The sequence below is a fragment of the Anopheles bellator genome, chromosome 1, assembly GCF_943735745.2.
Source record: "Anopheles bellator chromosome 1, idAnoBellAS_SP24_06.2, whole genome shotgun sequence".
Lineage (NCBI taxonomy): Eukaryota > Metazoa > Arthropoda > Insecta > Diptera > Culicidae > Anopheles > Anopheles bellator.
In genome coordinates this window covers 34,516,317-34,534,319 of record NC_071285.1, presented here as the reverse complement: position 1 = coordinate 34,534,319, position 18,003 = coordinate 34,516,317, and the positions used below count along the sequence as shown (strand labels likewise).

Below are 18,003 nucleotides of genomic sequence, written 5' to 3'. Positions count from 1 at the left end.
AGCGCTTCTAGGGAGTAAAGTTGGCTTACCTCGGCTGATGAGCTTGAATTGCATGCCGGTGATTCCGAGCGGCGAGCTGAACGGATCCGGAAGGCCAGCCCCACCGGCACCGGTGGCCGCCGCCGCCGCCGAGCTGCTTTTCGTGTGATGAAACTCGCTGTCCGGAGTTACGCTGAGCCGGTGATCGCCATTCCCGTTCTTCGCCAACTTCGATGCTTGCTGTTGTTGCCTTTGGTGTTGCTGTTGCTGTTGGTGTTGCTGCTCGGCCATCAATTGCTGCTGATGCTTCTGTTGCGCCTGTTGTTTCTTGTCACTTTCGCAGCGTTCGCGGTCCATGCTAAATCCAAGGTTCAGCTTCAGATTTTCGGCCTCAGGTGGCGCTGGATACATGTTTGCGGCGACATGTGCTGCCACCTGTTGGTGAGCACGCTGCTGCTGCAGATGGTGGTGGTCGGCCAGACTAAGTGCCAGCGGGTGGTGCATTAGTGCCTCCGCCGGTCCCTCCTCTTCCTCCTCCTCTTCCTCCTCGTCCTCGTCGGGATTTTGATGATGGTGGTGGTGGTGGTGGTGGTGATGGTGCAGACTGGAGCTGCCTCCGTTTTCCCGCAGATTGATCGGCGTGCCGGAACCGGACCGGGCTTCGTCCTCGTCCTGTGACGAACTGTGCAGCTTGAGCGGCGTCAGCGAGCGGCTGTGGTGGTGGTGGCTGCGCTTGGCCGGCGGCGGTCCGGTGCTGTAGTCCCGCGGGTCACTACTAAAGTCGACCGGATGATGCTCCGCCCGTTCCCGCTTGATCGGCGCCATGGCGTGGTCCGGCGATTCCGACAGATCGAGCGCACTACCCGGGGAGAAAGCGAAAGCAAGCGAATTAGTGATTAGTGAGTTCCCTCCAGCGGTCCAGGAGGTCCAGTGGCCCTGCCACGGGCACTTACCTCTGCATGTTGTTCTCCGGGCTGGTGTTGAGCGAGTTCGGAGGGCTGTTCGGGGCCGGATTGTACATGTTCCACAGGGCGACGCGCGAGATCTCGAGCGCGTTCAGGGCCGACAGTTTGCTCGCCTGGTCCGGGCTCTGGGCGCGGGCCATCTCCTTCGGCTGGAACAGCTTGATGTAGTCGAGCATGCGCTGCTCGAACTCGGCCGGCAGAATGTTCGGCAGCTGCCCGACCGGCGGCAGTAGCCGGTGGTGGTGGTGGTGGTGCTGCTGCTGTTGCTGCTGGTTGACGTGCGACACCAGCGACAGGGGCGGCATTTGCGAGATGCTCTGCGGTATCGGCGAACGCTGCACCGACGGCTACGGAAAGGACAGTCAGGACAGGGATCAAACAATAACGATCAAACCGGAGCAAACGCGGGAAACGCCTCCGGCCCCCCCATTCATGCCCCCCCAATGGGCCACCGGACGCAAGAAGAAACCCCGAACCGAACGTAGTTTGAAACCCTGGCTGGGCGCGTGAATGGGCGCGCGTGAGTCGGGCCGTGAATGAAATGAAGCAACAACCACAAACAACATCGGAGCGCGATCGGAGCGGAGACCAATTAACTACGCGGAACAAGCATGGAAAGCATGAATCGACTACGACCGGGGGGCACGATCTCGCACTTCAGGGGATCACGAGCAGGGCAACCCAGCAGCGATAAAACATGCTCATCGTTGCAGGCGTAACATTGTAATCGAAGACGAGCATTGGAATCGGGATTCGTATGGGACCCGGCCACCCGTCAAAGTGGATGCTCTTCGCGAGGAGCGCGAAGGGCATTCTGCTATGCGCTCGGTGTTTGTTTTGCATAAACCTCGAACGAGCTCCAGCATCATGTGCGCTCATTATTAATGAACGGTCCGAACGGAGGAGGGCAAATATTGCCGCAGATGATCGCAGGCGGTCGGGAAATGGCCCACGGGCGAGGGGACATCAACCGCCCACCGTTGGGTGATCGCACGCCCTCGCAGATGGGCCGGCCGATCACCTGTACTAACGGTCTGGTGACCCGGACCGTTCGTTGCACTTACCGAATCAAAATGGCCATAGCTCGAACGACGACCCTCGCGCCGATTACCATCGATGGCCGCCTGCAGCTCCCCGGGCGTGCTCAGGTTCTTCTTCTCGCACTCGTACGGGTAGAGATACTTCATGTACCTAGGAGGCGGGAAGAGAGAAGAGAGAGGGCGGGTTAGAGAGAGGATATTACGGGGACTCGCTGCACAGTGGGGAATTTGTATGAGAAAGGCGGACATATTTATTTTTAGGAAGATCCCTTTGGCCTTTTTTCAACGTTTTTTTTTATTTGTATGTATTTTGATTAAATTCAACTTTCTACGTGCGATACGCGCGTTCAAGTACATCAAAAAAGATTTTTTCGTTATTTTAAGGTTTTTGAACGCCTTAAGTATGCAATCTGCATTACACCAAAAACAATGTAAAGCACTATCGAAGAAGCAAATATCGAATTTCTGCTACAAAAATGGAATGCCTTGTGAGTTTAAAAAAGGATATGAAATGATCAAGGAGCTTTACACACTCCGTTTGTTGGAATTTTGAAGCAAGTAGTTATTACCATCCGAAGTCTCCAACCCATGAACTATTATTTAATCGTTTGATAGGATACTTACTAGTCTATCCCCCCTATTATGAAACTCGAATCGAGAAGTCGAACGATCGAGTGAACACAGTAACAAAGAAAGCAGAATACAGCAAGAGAGAACGCAAAAAGAGAAAGCTATAGCAAAATGAACTCGGATGAACGTTCGAGTACTCGATTCGAGTTTCATAATAGGGGGGATACCTCCCCTATGTCTAATGTCTTCATCCAACCTTAAATCGATATTATCTTCTTGGTTAAATACATGTACAACCGCAATATCGTCATTAATGTGTTCCTCCATGATTAAAAATTCTTTCTGTGGGGCTACATGAGGTGTTCCGTAATGTTTTTGACATTAACGATTAATGCCAAACTGCTGCGCCTCTGTCAAAACGTTTACGCCTCGTGCGAGCCGTAAACCCGAGCGTAATTATTTTTTTCATACGCTTTGCTTACAAACAGAGAATAATTTATGTTTTTATTTGCTGGTATAGCAACAAAATCGGAAAAAACAGATAAAAAAATTCAGAAATCAATTAATTTCTCTTCTATTTCTATTTTCTTGGACCAAAAACACGAACGTAAACACGTTTGACATTTTGTTTTTAAATTTTTGCTGCCACACGAAGCGTAAACGTTTTGACATTACAAATTAATTTTACGCTAGTTTTCACGCTTCGTGTAGCCCCCTAGTTTTACTTTATCTGGAAAACTAAGTTTATCGTTTTTTCGCTGCCTATAACCCAATGACATAGAACTAATTTTAGGGTCGCTGTCGCTGGTCGCTTAAAGGTCGCTTAAATTATTCTCTCGAGAAGATTTTCTTGCGTGGTTTACCCTATCTTGTCTAAAACATTTATGCCGTGCTTTCAAAGCTTCTTCTCCCAGGCAACCTATTGGTACAGGGTTATGTAGGATTATATCACCAGCATGAACCAATACTTTATGTACCGAAGCAGGTACGTTAAATCAACTATAAAGCGCTAAGAGTTTTTTATATGTATCTCTACAATTTTGGTCTAATGTTGCGGCATTAACTACTTTCTGACAGCTAATGGATATTAAGATATTCCTAAGCCTGTCTATTAGATCTTTAATGAAGAACAGTACTCGCACGCTCAGGATCTGAAAATATTAGACGACAAATGTTTCCAGCAGTGCTTGTTTCTGATACCTGCCCGAGGTTGTTAAAGATTATTTTATATTAAATGCTTAACAAACACTGCACAAACCTCAACTAACAGTGAAGAGGTGAAATACCATACAACAATGCAGAAGGTTATGGGTTAAAACCATTTTCAAGATTATTACCATCACTCATCTGGTTAGGCGTTGCACTACAAATACGGCAACGCATACTTGATTGATCCGTGATCACTAATAACACTTAGTTAATCTAAGCAATAGAAAAGGCATAAGGCCAATATGTTTTGTATGGCCATTTCGTATACTACAAAAGACAGGGCGCCTCCTCATGCATCAGGAATTATTTTCTTAAAATAGAAATTTGCAAAATTTGTGGCAGGAATATGCAAATATATGGAATATGAGCCATTTTATCACTCTTTCGACTTTGACAGATGAATTCTCGGAATCTACGCAACATGAAAGGCTAAAAATTCGGATTTGTCATAGATAACTAATCTATTTTAGACTAATATGACTGAAATCTCCATTTTTGAAATTTACTTATGACCGCCTTTTGCCCATAGTGCGCTGGTGGCAGAGGTGCTGCAAAACGCTGACCGGTCGGTCGCTCGGCCAGCGCCGTCCCACGCCGCGCTGACGCGTCTATAAATAATGCTGTGCGTTTGAATACAAATATCAATTCGACGCAGAGAAATTCCAACGTCTGGCGAGTGTGTTCTAATTGACTGCGCAAACAAAATTGTACACTTGTGCATCCAAAAGCACACAAAACGCCGTCTGCGCCTTGGTGCAGCGGTCTGCATTTCTGGTGTGGTGGTGGGGCGGACCCTTCCGTTGCGCTCGTTATGCTACAAAGTCGCGCGCGCACACCCTTCTTCGAGCGGTTCCCTTTTTTGGCGTGGAAGCCAATTCCTTAAATATGTATCTCATCAATCTATGGGCCGAAAGATCGTCGGGCGTCGTTGACCCGCGTTGATGAGGTTCCGACGTGACAGGGAGCTTCCACATTGTTACAGATAGCAACAGAAGCGTAACATTGTCTCTTGTGCACGTAACGTACTCGAACCGATCGATCGGTGCCTCGCGTTGGCGCATGATCTGCGGACGAACCGCAGAGCCTGTTTATTTGCAACGATAAACCATCCAAAGATATTTGTATTGTGGTCAAAATTAATCGATTATTTGTAACGATTGCCAATCCAAATATACGCTCAACCGAACCAACGCCAACTGATCGACCGCGGGCCCCGTACCGAGGGGCCGTGTATTCCTGGAATCAGCCTGGAACTGTTTGATGAGTTCCCAGACACCAGACACGCCGATGGAGGAGATTCTCAACTAAAAACCACAAGTAAAAAGTTTGGAAAACAAAAATCCACATCAAACATCAATCCAATCCCAAACACAGAGATAGAGAGAGAGAGGGAGAGAGCCTCCGGTTACGGAGGAAGGATTATTTCCACAACTTGTGGCCCGGTGTGTTTGGTTTTTAATTTATTTTAGCCCCAAGGGGGGGAAAAACGCCCAAAACACGCCATAAAATCTCATTAATAGCGATCGTTTATGGGCTCCGAGATTCATTCAATTTGGTTGTGAACAGAGCTTTGGAGGTGCCCAAAACATCCATCCTTTTCGGGGATTCGGGTGAGTCACTGTGTGCCGCTACTCAGCTTTAATATCTGGTTCGTGGTTCGCAAACGACGAAACAGAAGCCGATGCGTCTGTGGTATGGGCCCCATCGTTTATGATGCCATCGAAGAAGGGCGGCAACATAAACTCGGCGGCAGGAGCTTGGGGCACAACGACCTCGCCTCGTGTGAAGGTGATCAATAGTTTTGCATTCCCGTCTGGGGTCGGTCCGCCGGTAAGTTAGAGGATGGGCAAAATAAAAAAACGGGTAAATAACAGCGCAGCGATCTGTCACTTCATCGCGATCCTCCGATCCTCGCGATATGGCGCAGGCCACCGCCGCTGCAGAGCGTGATGGATTGAGTATTTATTTGAAATCGTTAAATGCGAGTATCCGTTCCGCATCGCGGAACTCGACGAAAACGTTTTCATTATTATCCGCCATTTATTGATGGGTGCGTTTTGAAAATTTGGCCGCAATAAAAAATTCAACGATTTATGTTTCCTCATCTTCGGCAGAGGTTTCGGGTCGTGTCTTCTCTTCACAGCGGATTACGAGACACCAGCTTTGCTTGCAATTAAATGCAACTCCAGTCAATGGTCCCACATCCCAAGTTCGTCGTCTTGGGGAGTTCGCTTCTTAACTGCTCGGTCCGCACCCTGAACCGATTCAATTTAAACCACAAAAGAATGCCAATATTAAAGGGTTCCTCTTTTATTGGCCCAAAGACCACCATCGATCGGATCGATGTTCTGTTCCGGCATTCTCACCACCCTAGAGGGGAAGGAACTGTGTGGTAATCCACCCGCCAGCTTTGTGCCATTATGCTCTACCATCGAGCAAATGAATGCGTCACCTCATCAAAGTCAAGCATTCAACAAACTGAACCAAAGTAGTGGCCATGTGACACACACATCCGCCAGCCTCCGAGAATGCCTAATAAAGCACCAAAAAAAAAAAAACACGCAGCACTTCAAAAGACAGCTCGAAAACAAACGCCCGAGAGAGACATAATAAATGTCACAAAATTATCAACATTGACTTACCGCGAAGGTGTATGCGGGTTGCGGCATTGCAAGGTGTGCCGCCTCCCCCGCAAGCCCTCCCCCGCAAGTCATCCCCCCCCCCGCGGAACGAGAAAGCGCAAATCGTTGACGCGCTATGTTGACTAATGACGGCGGCATATGCTCTTTCGTCGATATGAATGGTGGTTCCGCCGGCATCCAACATCAACACCGTCGCCGTCGCCGACAATCGGGACATTAATTCCGCCGGTCCGCCGGAGTGAAAATATATTAATTTCATATTTAAATTACCATCACACCGCCGCCATCCCGAACAGTGAGACAGACCCCCGAAAATTAGGACCGCGGTTTATGGGTCACAGCCGAGCCGCGGCCGGAACCCCCCCTCTCCCGGCGGAATTATGAGAAATACGAAAGGAGGCGAAAACGCGCAAAACCCCACACGACATGGAGAGACGGACAACGTCGCGCCATTCAGTGCGGGACACAGCTTGGTCTGATAAGGAGACCACGGCACCGAGTTGGGGTTGCAAGAAGTCTGAGACCCCCATTAGTTGGGGAACAATGATGGGTGTCGCTGGGACATAATCTGCCCGAAAGTGGCTATAATTTTCAGCAAAACAGGGCCATCTGTGGCATCAAAGTGTCACGCCTTTCTTACGTGGTGGTTCCGATATGTTCCGGAATGTTCGGGCGTAGCAGACAAACTGTCGCCGTTCGCGCAACCGGTAATGCCAGCCTGAGAATGAATTTATTTCAGACCCAACTAATAGCCAGCATATCATCTTCTGGTGTCAATAAACCTTTAAAATTTTAGGCTTTAAATTACTGGGAAGGGTATCACTTGGGCCATAAAAATGGATCAAATACGATCGATCTTAATACGGTGTTCGCCATAGAACTTGCTGGCAAAAGTCCTTGAAATCATTGGGACGTTTAAAACGTGACCGTTAGACGTAATGCTTAATTCTTTAGTGAGCCTAGTGTACGGGCCTAGAAATATGGCTCAATGTCGTGGCTCTAACCAGCATAGGGAAATGATGTGGCAAAGAGTTTCTTGATAAATCACTGACGGTTCACGAAAGGTATCATACCGATTGCATTCAGAAAATTTATCAGAAATACCCAGGAACGCTGCATCAATGGCTCAACCATACTGAGGTACAGTTCCGTGAGTCTCGCGAGGTGCTAACATATTTTTTACCCACCCAACCGTTGTGTAAAAGTGAATATTGCATTGCATTTGCCTTTTATTGAGTTATAAAAGGAGGCGGACGCCCGTAAAATGGCGCACGCCGACAGCGCAACGCGACAAAACGCTTCTCGCCCACTAATTACCAACACAAAACATCAATTACATCGCCTATGTCCACGCACACGAGCGATGACACCGTGGCCAAATATTTGTCTATTTAAATTCAAACATCCCTCCCGGGGACGGCAGGTGTGCAGCACACCACACTCGGCCAACCCGGTTCCGGTTCCACCCTGCCGCGGCGCGTATGACTAAGTGTCCTTTAAGCCTTCATGGAATCACGCTGCCGAGACGAGCTGTTTTTATTTCGGACCCACTCGGTCGGTGATATTGGTGTTTGACGAAGACCGGCTTCGAAGCACCTCGACACCGACACTTATTCTCTCTCTCTCTCTCTCTCTCTCTGTTCCGTCGCGAGGTTCCGCGGTTTCTCTTCGCTTCTTTCGGAGACCCCAAATTTTGATAGAGCATAAATTATTGATAGCCAGAGGCGCAGGATTCGGAGCGCTGGAAACACACCCTCTGGCGGGAAGTTGGAAAACTCGCACGCCAAGAAACGTTTCCTCCGAAACATTTGCGGCACGGTAAATGTTGGCTCGATAAAACGAAGCTCAAGAGCCCAAATAAGACACAGAGAGAGCGAGAGAGAGAGAGAGAGAGAGCCGAAAACAATCAATTTAGTACACGATATCAAACACGTCGCTGTTTGAACAATTAAGTGATTGTTGATGTTGTTGATGGGGTTTTTTTACTTCTTCCCCTGCAGTGGGATGGTCACCACAGCGCATTATGTAGCCCAGCCGAGGGCACGAGATTTGCTGGCCACGATGATCGCCCTACTGGTCGAGGGACACAGCCAACCATGAAGGCCGAAACTCTCTCGGTGATGTAGCGGGGCGTGATGACCACACTACTCGATCGTCATTTGCTTTTTTGTTTCTCCAAATCAAACCTAAATTGGCCTTAGTGGCCGAAAAACATCACAATGGACCCACGATGAGGATCGATTCCATAAGAAGAGTGCCACGTGAATGAATAGTTCCAACATTCACTTTACGGGTGTAGACAACGTTACGCGGGTTGCGAATTGATGGGAAAAATTCCCAAAAGCGCAGCTTGCCATTCAATCGGAGGCGGAATTTAAATTGACTAACTTTTCGGTTTCTGCTAAATGAACTAAACGAAAAACGCGAGAAATTAGCAGCACATTCGGATTGGAATCATCCGAGTCCGAAGCCCGCTTGTTCGCTTTCGTCGAATCGCCGTGGACGGGAAAGGCGAAACAATTAAACAGACCGGACGACGCGCCGGTGTTCCGGTGGAAAGGACCGGGCCGAAATGGCCAGCCAGGCAGCCCCCGTTTGGCTTACGCGCTTTAATCAATGAGCGCAGCGCACTTTAACGATCGATCTTCATAAATCAATTCCATCGCCCCCCCACTGCAGACTGCGCCATGTGCCAGAGAGCCCCAGAAACGGTCGGAAAGCAACATGGCTGGATCTGTGCGCGGGTCTCATTTGTATTTTAATGAAATTAGCCAACTTTATTGAGGGCCGGACCCGGGTCGGACATTCCCCCCACCCCCCCGTGTAGCCGGGGGACGGGCGGGGAGGAAAAAGATGTCCATCGGTGGGGCGCTGGTCAAAAACAAAACATCGCAGTTAATATGCAGTTTAATTTAGTGCAGGCCTATAAAACTGTTTCCTTCGTGCTTATGCTGCTGCTGCTGCTGCTGCTGGCGGAAAGGGCTCGTGGGGGAACGTGGGCCCCCCCCCTTTACCCGTCTGGGTTCCTGCGGCAATGGAGTGCCTCAAACCCTTTCAACGGACGGCGAAGGCGCGTCGGCGTATGAGAGTTTGTCCCGGGTCCCGAATTTAATACTTCCACCCCATTTTGGCGAGGCCGCCTGGCCGCCATGCAGCGCGTTGGCGCGTCGCCCCGGCTGTTGTTGCTGTAAAAGCAAAATGAAATCCAATAAAATAAAATATAAATAATAAATGCTCGGCGGTGGCCGTTCGCCCTGCGGTTCGCGGAAAAAGGGCGGCATTAAAGCGATAAATCATTGGGCGCACAGACACACAAACACACTCGCGGGCATCCGTCAGGGCCGGCCGGATTCGCGATGCACATCGGTCGGATCGGCGGACGATGGATTGATTAGTGTGCTGTGCCGGGGGGGAAACGTTATAAAATAGCCACCTCTACGTGTAGCAGCTGCTCACAAAACTCCACTTTTGATAGCAAAAAGAATTACATAGTCCAAAAGTGTGTTGTCTATTTAGTCCTTCTCAGCAGTATGCTGTTTTGATAACACTGTCTTGTTTTGGCATCAGGCAAATGATTTCATGTTGGAAAACAAAATAGTTTGCAATTTATTTTGGACGAAAATGACACGCAAACGCAACAAAAACTGGTGGATCTGCTAAACGCGTATCAATACGCCATATCCCTACGTTTGAAGGTCCTGGTAAAGCCCTAGAAAAATAACATGTTCGATTCTGCTTGCCAGGTACCAAAGGAAGTCATTTCTCCGTCGGATTGTGACTGACGATGAAAATGGGATTCCTTTCGAGAATACGAAAAAGGAAAAAATCATCTGTGTATCTGGTAGGACCAGAAAGGTGTGGTGTATCACAAACTCCTAAAACCTGACGAACTGTTCACCGTTGAATCATGCATTGATCGAAAAAGGAACAAAATGGGTCAGAAGACACGGTAAGGTAATTTTGCTCCTTGACAAACTGAAACTGAAGAATTCTTTCGACGTGGCATCTACGAATCAGCAGAGAGATGGGAGAAATGTATAGCTAGCTAGAGGAACTAGAGGTCTTCACTACAATGCAATAAACATGAGATTTCTTTGAAAAATAAATCCACTTTAATACTTTTAGACCTTGCAAAACCTGAACAAAAATCCTGACGAACGTTTCATTCGATAAGTGGAGGGGTCCATCCACCTCCAGAGAGAGAAAGAGAGAGAGAGAGTTCGATCGATTATGTATGCAAAAGTACCGTGGAGCATAATTTATGGGCACTCGTCCTCGTCCACCCAGAAGGAACCCCCTTCGGCCATGTCTGCAATCAATGCTTATCGCAGCAGCAGAAGCGAGCAGAACGTGTTCATTTTGTCCGGCGTCCCGGGACTGAAGGACTGGCGGAGTCTTTCTAATGTAATGGCCGCCGCGCGCAACCGGGACTTTCGATTTGTGGTCGAAACATTCAATTTCCCCGCGATGCGAACTCTGCTTCGTTCCGCGCTTCGAAATCGGAGACCGAGGGCTTCCGGGTGCTGGTGGTGGTGATGGTGGTGCTCCCGTCGTCCACGGCGCGAGCACGCGCACGAAAGACGACATTTTGACGAATTAATTGACTTTATTTTGTTTTGAGCAACTCGTTCGGCTCATTCCGCGAGCCGCGGCGACGTCGCCAGAGTTTTGCTGGCCGGAGTTTAATTTATTCCGACCAAACCACCGATCGAGCGCGGCTAGGCCCTCGCGGAACAAAATGGCGCCGGCTAAGGGCACCTCCTTCGTGTGGTGCCTCGAGGATCCAGCGTCCTCCTCGGCCGATGTCTTGGACCGTCTTGGATCAAACGTAGGGACCCCCGTACTTACTGTGTGCGCAGAGTGAACGCGGCGCTGGTGATGCTCGACGGCAGATGCAGACCCTTGATGATTTCCTGCCACAGCTTCTTGTTGATCACGTCGACCAGCCCGCCGCGGGCAATCACCAGGTTGTACAGCTCGTACAGATCCAGCACCGATTTGGCCATGATCGGTAGACGATTGATTGGCGTTCCTGTCGGGGAAAAGAAGGCACGGAGAAACAATGAAAGTTTAGGTTACACTAGATGCCAAATGGGGCAATGTCATAAAATCCTTTCCTACTTGGAATTGCTTCCGACTGCCGTTGGTTCGGTCGATAAGAAGGCCCCACATTAAATAGTAGACCCCAAAAAGGATGCATTTTTCATGACCGAAATTAAACCGAATCCACGACCGAATCCGGTTCGAGATGGTGGGCGACGACGCCCAGCGAAGACAGCCCGGGGAAAAAATGTCTATTTTTATTTATTACTCGCTTTTATTATGCTAACGTAAAGTGACCTCCGCAGCCGGGGCCCGCGCAGAGAGAGAGAGACCAGAAACCCCAACACATATTTTGCCCCCGGGAGCCGCCGAAGAAGATCATTATCCGGTGGCACCGCGAGAGACAGAAATAATAATAATAATAATAATGGTATGGGCGAGTCGCGGTCACAAAAACACACCTCCTGTCCCCATCGTGAGGGGGAAAGCGGGGCAGGCGGAGCGGCGTATCTGACAATCAATTTTGACATCTTCTTGCTCCGATGATGCTCCGATGGCTGCTGCCGACGCGCATAAATGATGAATATATTCATCAGACAGCACCGTGGAGGGTTCAGAGGGGCCAGGAGGACTGGCTGAACCCTTTTCCCCCGGTGGGGCTCCTGGGAGCCACACCGGAATATGGTTCCCGTCCACTTCGTGGCCCGGCATCACGCATTACTCGATCGCGCGCTTCAATAAAGTGTCCGAGATGCTGAGCGGTTGGCGCCAGCAAAAGTGGTCAATTTCGGACCCGGATTTTAGGATCTCGTTAAATCGTTGTCGTGGAGCAAATTGTTGGGTGAAATGTAAATTTTCAAACTCCAACCAACGAAGGTTGACCTCGCGGTTGATTCGACTCCAAGAGTGTTGAGAGTGTGTTGTGGTTATAAATAATCAAACGAAGAAGAAACAACTATGTGTATGATTAAAAAAGTGGTCTATCCGCTCTGCGGGGCTCTGCTATTCGCGCTTGCCTGTGTCACAGGCGGTTTTGACAAATTAGCATCATCGCGCAGATGGTCGCCGAAACCGTAATGAACGATCACGAATGCCGGCTCTTTCGGAGGTCCCCCATCGGGCCGCGGCCTGTCGCCACACATTAATAACATCGTCATTAAAAAAAGAATGTCCCGCCATCTCGCCCGTTGATGATGTTGTGACATTCGCTTTTCCAAACAGACGCACTCCGGATATCACACGCGGGAAAATAGTACCGAACGGAACTGGAACTGGTCGTGGAACCGGGGCCGGAAAAGAGAAGCCACCGACGTACGCCACGAAGATGAAAAACTTGCGGAATTTCCATTGGGCTACAACTGTCCAAACGCTGCTTTTCCTCGGGCGGTGAAAGGTCAGCTCGTCACTCGCCGCCAGGGGGATTGAGTTGTTTACAAACTGCTGCCCGGAACGTTAAACACAAACATTTTCGCCTTCTCCAAGTCATTTGGTGAGGTTAACCACACTGTTGATAAACGCTGCGGCCCCACTCATCAATTTGCTGGGGATATTAATTAGCGCACGGTTGTAATAGGTTTTCAAAACTCAGAAATAAAACATACTTTAAAGGAGTTCTGTCACATCCTGCTAATCTCGACGAAACGAACTCAGTAACCAAGGTGCCATAAATTCGATCAATATAAGACTGTTAACAAGGTTGTGGGTTCCGGTCCCGTTCCGAGAATACAGAGCCCCGAAGTGGTTGAGAGTTCGAACAAAATGAAAAAAACAATTACACAAAAATGAGTTAGTTTCAAACATCTGACCTCGCTGATGATAAGATATCAATCGATAGCGAAAAGGACTTCAATACATAAACTACAAACCTGTGTACCCTCTGTGTGTATTCATGCGAATTTTGCTTGTGATAGTTTCAGTGCTTCCAATATTTGATACGATCGCGAAATTCTTCTCACTGAATGCTTGATGCACAAAAGGAATGCTATATTTTAGAGCAATCACCATCATGGTAGAACATGAACAAACTAAATAATAGAAATTGAACCAAAACCATGTTAGATGCAAAGAAGAAATCTCTAGCACAGCAGCACCTAGCAACGGCCAACATGCACCAATCAACCTTCCAATTACTTGTCCAACGATTAAAACGAACACTGATAGCTTGGATCGACAGGGTTGCCAGAATCTCTTTACTTAACGATATATGATAAGTTTAAAAATGAATGCTTCGATGAAGATCTACGGCGAAGATTACCGTATTTTATCCTACTTAAGTGGCATTTTTCGTCCACTTTTTGTTGACGTAAAATTTCTTGTACTCGAAGAAAACCAAGCGTTACTTTGCTCCTCGTATCAACAAACCGAGAGAGCTTGGAAGTGAGCGTGACGAACGTATATGTCTGACACTTAATTCGTTAAACTTTTAGACAGGTAGGCAAGTTGTTATTTTCTCAAGCTTAGTTTTCTTGCATAGTGCTGGTCAATCCTATTTTTATTCTTTCTTTACTTTAGATTGTGATTATCTGCAACCGAAAATGATTGCGAAGCGTAAACGTATTTCTTACTAGCTCCTTCATGTCACGGACAGTATCCAAAAAGAGGTCATTGTGTAAGTCTTTTAAAAAGACAGGAATTTCGAATAATATCGATGGGACAGATGATGAAGTAATGTATGAAGAGAGTGATGATCCACATGTTAATGATTTAACTGAGTCCCTCGGTAATCTATTGACTATCGATACCAGTGATTCTAAGGACTATACTATACACGAAAATTCTGTTCAGCTGTCATGCCGATCTCGAAATATTGCTGTTAAAAAAAGATGGCAAAATTGTACAAATGCGACCGATTGTAACCCAAAAAAGAGATCCGACTCAACTTAACTAACTAACGATCGCCGAGCACTTCGACGACAGAGAATCTGATCGTTGGTCGGTAAACTAAGCTCACGGGCCAACAAATTAGCTGAAACATTGCCAGTTGCTACAACGAGCCTATAAGCGCCCGATGCAAAAAAACACACTATAATCTGGAACGATATGTGATACGTGATATTCTGCGACACTTGGCGGGTTTCGCTTTGGCGGCCTCCTCCGGTTGATACGAGTCCGAGGATTACGTGCGAAAATAAACACCCCCGAATGACGGCATTCATTCCATTCCGTTGCAGCAACTCCGTGGTCAGCGATTATGCACCGCGATAACGATACGAATGCAAATTGAGTTAGTTGGTTGTTGCGAAGACACCGAATCTAGCCGCGTGTCGCAGGCCCCTTGTGGATCATTTCGATCACCAAGTTTCGTGTCAAATGAAAACATGCACTCGCGTGTGGCAGGGTTGTGTTCCGTGACACTCCCGCGGTCACAGCGCACTCTCTCACTCCACACCAGCATCCATATGCATGCAATCATCATCATCTTTGCCGCCTACCAACGGCGGCGACGGCGGCACATTCACCATTTTACGGACATATTTCGGTCGAAAATAGACGAGAACGCCCCCCGCCAAACGGCATCGGGGCCGGCCGCTGAAACAAAACATAAACTTAATATAACAAATCTCGTCACCGATGCATTAATCAAACGCAGGCCTCGCCGTCCCGGGTCTGGGAGGCCCGGGAGAGGGGCCTGATAATCTTGATCGTCGGTCCACCCGGGTGTGCTGCCGCCGGGTGTTGCCGTGTACATGTTTTCCGATCTGTCAGACTTAATTCTCGATTGCGTCCGATATTTCTTTTTTCGGCTTCGATTTTTCTTCGAATCTAGGCTGTGGGGGCCGCCAGGGTCCACAGGAAAATAGCCGGGCTAAAAGCCGGTAGCATCGAATTTTCCGGGCGCGTAGTCCGACCGAAGGACGACGACGACGACGAAGGAGACTCTCCGGCACGACAGAATCCATTAGTTTGGTTAATTTTCGGTGAACGCTTGCCGTTCGATTGTGTCGCTGTCGTTCCACCACTCTTCCGAGAGGTCTTCTGATGCCGACTAGGTCACCCTGTCGACTCCAGAGACGAACGAACGAATTTCGAACCGAGAGCATCACTCGTCGCGCTTTGGTTACAGATAATTTTGGTGTTTTGATAGATAAAAAAAATGGGGGTTCGTAATGAAACGCGAATGCGTAAAGTGGGTGGAAATGGAGTTCCCGATCGTGGTTCGAGTGGTGAGCCTCAATCTGCCTTCTCGGGCGCGGCCGCTGATATCGATTAATTGCCATGTGCTCGTCAACATTGCGCTTGATGGGCGTAATACACGCTCCACTTTCCGACCCTTCGCGCGAACGGCTTTATCAATGGCACGATGATACGAAAATTAGCTCCACTCTCAGTGCCCAGAGTGCTATTTGTGCTGTGCCAAGTTCGATTTTCGAGACCCGTGACACGGGTTACGGGCGTGACATGCCCGTAAAAACACAACGTTACAGAAAGCAACAGAGATTAACAGTGTCTGTGGTGCGCAGGCCACTCGACAGCTTAGATGTGCGTTTCTGAATAAATATTTCGACGCAACACTGCCTAACAGCCCCAAGAAGTAATAGACCCCAGCAGTTGGTGATGGGCTGGCAAAGTTGGTAATAACGCCCGAGCCCCCTACGCTCTTCCTCTCGACCTGCGCGTGTCGGATTGTTATGGTGTTATTTTTCATTTCAATCAACCGATCAAATCATCGGCACACTGTTTGCCACAAAACAACCGCGTTATAAATCACATTAAAAAGCTATAAAACCCTCGACCACTAGGTCCGGTGCGTGGTTCGGCTCTGGCCACAAGTGGCGGCTTCTTACTTTTCATCTTACCCACAAGAGAGCTCCCAGGCGTTCCAGGGGCCCCGATTTTGCCGAAGCGATTTGGGCGCGTTTTATGTTGATATAAAATTTATTTCTTAGCCGAAAACCACCCGGGAAAAGGGAAAGCCGGTTGGTTGGACTGGTGTAATGTAAACAAGTGGTAGTCCTGTCCGAGGCCGTACCGCGCGCGAAGGTCGAAGCCGAAGAGATGTGATGATGATGTGTCGAAGATTTATTGAAGGTGGTGATATGAGAGCAGCCCGGGCGGACAGGATTCCTGGACACGGCCCCTCTGGGGTGGTTTGGTTACACCACCACGACCAGGTTTAACCAACTCCACCGAATACTACGCGAGATACTTTATCCAACCGCCGCGTCTCATCAACTTTCTTCGATATCCATCCAGACATACGGACTGTCCGCGAGTAGATCATGAGATCCCCACACTGTCATCCGTTTCGTTCGGCGAACTTTTGATCGTTTTTCCAGTGAATGACACACGGAACGTTGCCCGCACGCGAAACAGGCCCAGCGGCTACAATTTAACAAAGAACGCGGGCACCAGGGCTCTGCCCAAATGCGTCGAAAAAAGGGGCCAACGACGGGCGCAGGATGCAAAACAAAAAAATGGGGTAAGCCTTATAAACGCATGCCGAGCATTCGCTCTTCGCTTCCTTGGCCGCCGTTTAATTGCGCTTGCACTGAGGTCTTGACCCTCCGCTCGCACGCAGCACCGGGCGCACTTTCTTGGAGGACGAAAAGCGCCCTTCCGAACGAGGGCAAAAGAAGCGGACGGCGGACCGGTAGGAAATGTTGTACCAATTCCGACTAATCTCAACCCAGCAACAAAAAGCCACCTGCCACAAAATGATAGCGCGCGCGCGCGCGCGGGAAACAACATATCCGCCAACCCCAAACACCGGGCCAACAACATCCGGGGCTCGTTTGCGAACCGGCACGCAGAGCACTCGCACTTTTTTATTCAAATTACCGGGTGCTCCAATATTATGCAAATTTCTTGTTTTTGCTCTCCACCATCACGACGCGCGTGATCCATAATTTGATTCAACCATGGATCCTTTTGGACTACGTTTCAATGCTGTTTTCATTTATACAAAAACCAAGGTCCAACCTGCGAAGGAACGTCATCGCGAGTGGAATTGACAGACTACAACGAGCTATACGAACTACTTGCAATTGTGACGATTGTTGTTTCATGAAATTGCGCGTTTATGCGACCAATCGACATTTCACTGTTCTGAGGTCAATTAAATTAAAGGACTTTCAATTGAAGATTTTGGAGGAAATGTCGTTGCGTACACAAAATGTAACAGTTCCATTGTGGAACAGTTTCTGACATTATGAAAAAACGAAGAATTAATTTGACTATTTACAAAAGGCCCCAGATATGACCCAGATGGGGGGCTGACTGAAATAAAAACATTCGTCCCTATCGGAAACACAAAGCCACTTCCAAATCTAAATTCCCGTTACTTGTTGACCACAGTCTCGGTGTCCTTGTTTTATACTCCGTCAGTCAGCCAGCAGCTCTGGGTGAAGAGAACTTGAAAGCCCTTGTCGCATGCTTCGAAAGAAACTCCTGTTGGGAGGGTTGATAAACCTCATGGACCCGACCAGCTAAACCCAGAGAGCTGATGGCCGCTGCACCGGAACCGCTCTCGCTCCGTGTGTGCCCACCACCGAGGTAAGATAATCTGCATGAATGTAGGAAAGCAGGTCTCGGGGTTGTCTCGAGCGAGAGTTAGCG

The 18,003-nt window shown here is 48.6% G+C and overlaps 1 protein-coding gene across 1 annotated transcript in view; it reads right to left on the bottom strand.

Annotated features, from left to right (window-relative positions):
* The window catches only part of LOC131215481 (protein dead ringer-like), a 118,167-nt gene that overhangs the window by 20,765 nt on the left and 79,399 nt on the right, over positions 1-18,003 (bottom strand). Inside the window, exons 7-10 of the mRNA XM_058209871.1 lie at positions 11,254-11,437; positions 2,009-2,135; positions 933-1,291; positions 30-838 (exon numbers count right to left, since the gene is read on the bottom strand). Coding sequence (XP_058065854.1) covers positions 30-838; positions 933-1,291; positions 2,009-2,135; positions 11,254-11,437 — 1,479 coding nt within the window. The remainder of the gene's footprint in view (positions 1-29; positions 839-932; positions 1,292-2,008; positions 2,136-11,253; positions 11,438-18,003) is intronic.